Source organism: Ahaetulla prasina, chromosome 8 (assembly GCF_028640845.1).
Source record: "Ahaetulla prasina isolate Xishuangbanna chromosome 8, ASM2864084v1, whole genome shotgun sequence".
In the NCBI taxonomy this organism is placed as follows: Eukaryota; Metazoa; Chordata; class Lepidosauria; order Squamata; family Colubridae; genus Ahaetulla; species Ahaetulla prasina.
The window spans coordinates 94,290,929-94,296,686 of record NC_080546.1 but is presented as its reverse complement, the minus strand read 5'-3'; the positions used below and the strand labels follow the sequence as shown (position 1 = coordinate 94,296,686).

The 5,758-nt window shown below is 60.4% G+C and overlaps 1 protein-coding gene across 1 annotated transcript; it reads left to right on the top strand.

Annotated features, from left to right (window-relative positions):
• The first annotated feature begins 277 nt into the window (after positions 1–277).
• On the top strand, positions 278–4,033 carry MSX1 (msh homeobox 1). The gene is made up of 2 exons (XM_058193615.1): positions 278–794; positions 3,446–4,033. Exons 1-2 carry the CDS (start codon positions 365–367, stop codon positions 3,880–3,882), a joined length of 867 nt encoding a protein of 288 aa, XP_058049598.1. The 5' UTR covers positions 278–364; the 3' UTR covers positions 3,883–4,033.
• Positions 4,034–5,758: the final 1,725 nt, after the last annotated feature.

The following is a 5,758-nucleotide window of genomic DNA, read 5'->3' as shown; positions in this document are numbered from 1 at the left end:
CGGGAGCAGCAGGTTCGGTCCGGCGGGGCGGCAGCAACCCCTCAGTGAGGCGAGAACCGGAGAAAGTCCAGAAAGGGGTCGTCTGAAGCGCGGCGCCCACGCCCCGCGAGCCAGCCGGCCCCGGCACCTCTTCCCGGCCAAAGAGCCGCCACCCGCCCTCCCCACCCGGAGCCCTTGCCGTGCGCCGCGTCCAATGGGAAGGCAGAGGCCCACCCCTCGGTGCGCGGATTGGCCGCCGGGACAGGCGCCTCGCTTTATTAGCCGCGCCGCGGAAAGTGTCCCGGAGTGCAGCCGCGCGCGGTCCCGCCCGCGCCGTCGCCCTGGCCCGCTCCATGCGCGCCCCCCGCGCCGCCGCCGTCGCTGCATGGCCCCCGGGCCCGCCATGACTTCGGTGCAGTGCGCAGCCCGAGCCGGGGAACCGCCGGTCCAGGCCCGCAGCAAGGCGGCCCCCGGGGGCGCCATGCGGGGCGAGGAGGAGGAGGAGGAGGAGGGCGAGAAGCCTCGCGCGGCTCTGCTGCCCTTTAGCGTGGAGGCGCTCATGGCCGAGCCCCGCAAATCCGGCAGCGGGCCCCGCGACGGGCTGGCGGAGCGCGGAGGGCACGCGGCTCGCCCCCCAGCAGCCCCCAGTCCCCGGCCGGCGAGGGCTTCCGCTTCGCCATCGGTCCTGCCCAGCCCGTTCGGGGTCGGAGCCTTCGTGAAAGTTCCCGAGGAAACTCTGGTCAAGGCCGAAAGCCCGGAGAAGGCCGACCGCTCGCCCTGGAGGCCCGCCCGCCGCTTCTCCCCGTCGCCGCCAAGTAAGTGGCCCCGCCGCCAGCAGCCCCGGGAAGCCCCCTCCTCGCCGCCCGTGCCCACCCCGCCACCGCCGGGAGGGAGCCCAAGGCCGAAACCACTGGGCAGCAGCCCTCGGGCGCCGCCGGTATGGAGGCGACTCCTTTTTCGAGGGAACCCGCTTCCAACTTGGCTGAAGGATGCTCGCCCGGCGCTCGGGGGACTAGGCACGGTTGCCAGTCCGGTTCCAGGCACCTTAGCGTCTCGGCTCTTCGTTTTGCCTGCAAAGAAAAAGGTGCCCTTTCTCGTAGCTCAGCCCACCCCACAAGCGGGGCCTGCTCAGGCATCTCTCCCCAGAGCCGGTGGCTGACCAAAGGCCCAAGGTCCTGTTGGGTTCCGAAGACTCTCCAGCTGTCCCAATGTTCGACCTTTGCTGCCTCTTCCGAGCCCAGAGTTCCTTCCAAGGTTTGGTTGACTCCACTCCCACCCCAAAGGCTGTTCCCAAACTGAGGCCAGTGAGAGGTTCTGCTGGAGAAAATGCAATCCCTTCCCAGCTCTCCCATCCCTTCACAAGCCACACTGGCTGCCGGGATTGGGCTTGGCAGGTGGACCCGATCGGAATCAGCCCAGCCCCGTCCGATTTATATGCGCAGCAGAAACCCAGCAGCGTTTCCAGCCTCCCCCCCCATGAGCTGGAAACGATTTGCCTCAGGGAAAGTAGATCCCTGAGACCCCCAGTCAAGGGTGTCCGAGATGGGAGAGAAGCCCAGCCACCACCGCTTGCTCCTCCTGGGCCTGGCGGCTGATAGGGAGTGGCTGAACACCTGCCTGTGTTGCGTCTACACACCCTGATTCCCCAGCCAGCCGGATCCTTGGAGTTAGTTTGAAAACGGTGCCGTCCAAATTATCTGCCTGGATGTCCTCGGAACTATTGTAGCCATCCAGGTATTTTCTGCCCTTGAGTCAGATGTAAGTTTCTTTCCTGCTTTGAACAGAATTAAATGGCAGGGAAGAAAATTGGTAGAAATCAGTGAAGAACAGCAGTTGAAATGAAACGAGAGTATTATCGCCATGGCCTAAAATAGGGGGCCTTAAGCAAAACAAAATAGGGGAGATTAAGCCAGTCTGGCTCCTTCTGGAAGGACTTGGCTGCATTACTCAAAAGGAGTTTGGCAGCCCCTTTTCCAACCAAAGTTTTATGAAACAGCATTGAGGCTTTAAAAAAAGATGTGTTAGAAAAGAGGCTCTCAACTCCGTCTGGTTTCCTACTACCAGAGACTCAGATAGTTCATTTCTAGAGGAATGTCTATGGAGATTATCAGTCATCCAGGTCAGGGTTGTCCCAAAGGTGCTTTTTCAGGAGGCAACTGGACTTCCTTGGTTTGTTTGTTTTTTTGAAGATGTTTCGCTTCTTCAGTTTCCCCACCATCCAATCAGAGCTGAAGAAGCTTCTTGGATGAGAAGCAAAACATCTTCAAAGAAAAACAAGGAAGTCCATTTGCCTCTTGAAAAAGCATCTTTGGAAGTGTGCATGGGGCACAATCGCACTCCGACCCGTTTTGCTCTCCATGTAAGTGAAGTGGATCTCTCCCTTGCTCAGTAGGAAGATCCAGAGTGAATCCGATTTATTTATCTCTTATTTATATGGCTGCCTGTCGGTGGCCAGCAACAACATTTCTTGAAATCGGAAGGAAGATAAGCCAGACAGATCCCATCTGCCCTTCAAGGCACATTTTCTGCAGGGAGAACCTCCAGGTCTACTCCTTGGCACCACGCAAGTGTAACAATGCCCTGTTTGAGCAGGCCAAGGAAGGAAAGAAGGAAGGAGCACCACCACCACATCGTGTCTGCAATGTGGGGCAAGCTGATGTGGGGAAGGGGGCAGACGGGCTCTCTCTTTCCCGGTCTCCTCCCGATCGATCAGCGGCTGTCTTCCCACACAAAAGCAACAAGTCTTTAGCCCAAGATGTTGACAAGGGGCCGGACACTTTCAGCCCCAACACTCGTGGGGTGCTTCCCTTCTCTGGCGGAGGGGAAAGCCACCCTTCTCCGGTTTGGCCTGGACTTCCTTTCCAAGTCCAACCGGGAGGAGGCGGCTTAGGGCTTGGAGGGGGGGTGTCCTGTCGCCTTCTCCATCTAAGAATGAAATGGGTGGCCAAAAGCCGTCTTACTACTCCAGCTCTAAAGCAGGCCTCTTCCTCTATCTTTTTCCTTCTGGGAATTTCCGGAGGGAAAAGGGAACCCTCTCGCCTTTTAACGCTGGAACCTCAGGCCCTCACCTAAAATCACTCAGAAACTGGCCGCCTCCATCACAGAATAGATTCTGGCCTCAACCTCCAGGCAATTTCACTTGGATTCTGAGCCAGGGCTGGAGAAGGAACGCTGGGAACTGAAAGCCCAGGATTCTTCCATCTTGGAATCGCGCTAATCCCGGGTTATTCGGCGGCACTCGGAGCCTTTGAACCCGGGGCACTTAGCAGATAAACCAAATCAGGACCTGAAACCAGAACGGGCTGGCGGACGGGCGGGTGGGGGGCTCCGCACACTGATCCGCTTCCCGGATGGACGGTAGAGGGGGCGCGGTAGAGACGGGCTGGGGGGAAAGCGGCGGCAGCGGGCCTTGGGACGGGTCCCTAAACGATCGTGCTCTCTCTCTCTCTTCCCCACTCCCTCGCAGGGCGCTCCAGCCCGCCGGCCTGCACGCTCCGCAAGCACAAGACGAACCGTAAACCCCGGACGCCCTTCACCACGGCTCAGCTCCTGGCGCTGGAGCGCAAGTTCCGCCAGAAGCAGTACCTCTCCATCGCAGAGCGCGCCGAGTTCTCCAGCTCTCTCAGCCTCACGGAGACGCAGGTGAAGATCTGGTTCCAGAACCGGCGCGCCAAGGCCAAGCGGCTGCAGGAGGCCGAGCTGGAAAAGCTGAAGATGGCCACCAAGCCGCTCCTGCCGCCCGCCGCCGCCTTCGGCCTCTCCTTCCCGCTCGGCAGCCCGGCCGTGGCCGGCGCCTCTCTCTACGCCTCCGGAGGCCCCTTCCAGCGCGCCACCTTGCCCGTGACGCCCGTCGGGCTCTATGCGGCCGCGCACGTCGGGTACAGCATGTACCACTTGGCGTAGGCCGAAAGCAGGAGCAGCCCGGACCCTCCGCTGCCCTGGCGGGGCCACCCTGCACGGACAGCCCTTCGGAGGCGCCGCGGCCCTTGGCTGCCTCCCCGCGAGGAAGGAGCACAGCGGCCCATGTACAATATTGTACAGTCGAAAAAGTTATTATCGTTTATATTAATAGCTATATTTGATAAATAAATTAATTTTAAACGACAGCGGGGTTATCGGGTTGGACGTGCTGCCTTTGTCCCAGCCGACCTGCGAGATCTCCGCGTCTCTCTCTCTTCCCCGGGAGCCGACCTGTCCTGCGCTCTGGGTTAAGCCCGGTCCCGCTCCCCCCTCGGCCTCTTTAGCCGCCCCTCTGGGGGGCGGGTTAACCCTGCGTAGAGGGACCATTGGTTCACGTGAGAGCAGATCCACAGGCCCGAGTGGGAAGCAAGACTGCCGTCGCCCAGTTTCCTCCGCGTGGCGCCTCGGAGCACTTCTGTCCGTGAGGGGATTCGAAGCTGCCACGAGCTTCAGCAGCGTCGTTTTTCCTCAGATCAAGACAGCGTTGATCAAAAGCAATCGGCCCTTCGCGAACTAGAGGCGCACGGAACCACGCTTTCCCTTGCAGAATATGTACTAATTGTACTGTACCCCCAATTAAGCAAAAATTCGTCCTTTGGGGTACCAGTTTACTTGGAAGTAAATTCTATCGAATTCAAAGAGACCTTCTCCCAAGTAAATGGAATCCGCGCCACCTTTAATTTCCAGGGGAACATTCGCTAAAGGCAACGGAGCTTTAGCGAGATGTCGAGGGAACCCTTCAGTGGGCCCAAAAGTATAGCTATTGTCGTCCGACGACCGGCACACCTGACCCAGGCAGAGTGGGTTTGGTCCCTGGAGGGAAAAGGCAGGAAGCGGGGTGGAGAGAATAGCGCCGCCGCCCGCAGAAGGGCCGGGATGGGAAGCTCCGCGAATCCGGGGAGGCCGGCAGCTCTTTCCGCCTCTGTCTCCCCCGGAAAGTTGACTCACGGATGGCCAAGTCTCGGGTTAAGTGGCGCGGCCAACCGGCCTCTGCGGCGCTCCCGCCTGGCCAAGACGTGCAGGAAGAGTGGCGACTCTGGCTCTGCCTGGAGAAGGAAGAGTCCGCCACAGCCTCCGAGCCGGCTTCTCCGAGGGCTCCCAGACCCATTTCAGCGCAGCGATTGCGGAGGGGCTGCGGGTGATGGTGGTAGTGAAGACTCGTCGGGGCCGACGGGGGCTGGTGCAGCGCCCGGGAAGCGTTGCCTGGTTGACCCATGACCGGCGGTGGAGATGGAGCGTCCGCCTGCCTATCCACGGTTGCGGAAGATCCCGGCAGCAAGGACGAAAGAGGGACAGCGGGAGCGCCCGCCGGACAGGGCTCGGCTGGAGGGCCTCCTTTGCGGGCGGGGACGCCGTTAGTTGTCCCTTCCGTGTGCGGAGCGAAGCGCTCGTGGGAGGCAGCGCTTCGGTTGCGCCGTGGAAGTGCCTCCCGAGAAGAACCCTTCGATCTTTCAGGTGGCGGATCCGGGCCCTCCACGGGCGCTGGGCTGGAAAAGAGGCCGGGTCCCCTGCTGAGTCAACGGAGAGGTAGAGTTGCCGGTCCGATAATTTTCTAAAACCAGCGGCTGTAGATGCGCCGCTGAAATGTTCAAAACCGAAGTTTTCAGCCTTTTGAGACACTCTAACTTTGGACTTTTCTAAAAGGCAAAAAAAATCACCATGCAATCTTAGGTTGGTGGGGGTCTCCCAAGGCCGTCCACTCCACCGGCCGCTTCCTCTAGAAGCCCAGATTCGGGAGGGCTGCCTGGCTTCCACTGGAGCCCATCTATGTCCGCGAACCGCCCGGTCCCCTTCCACCCTAGGCTTCAGCCTGGGTCCC

Coding starts and splice junctions, on each gene's coding strand:
- MSX1 (XM_058193615.1), top strand. CDS start 365: ATGGCCCCCGGGCCCGCCATGACTTCGGTGCAGTGCGCAGCCCGAGCC. Junction 795..3,445: donor CTTCTCCCCGTCGCCGCCAA/GTAAGTGGCCCC, acceptor ACTCCCTCGCAG/GGCGCTCCAGCCCGCCGGCC.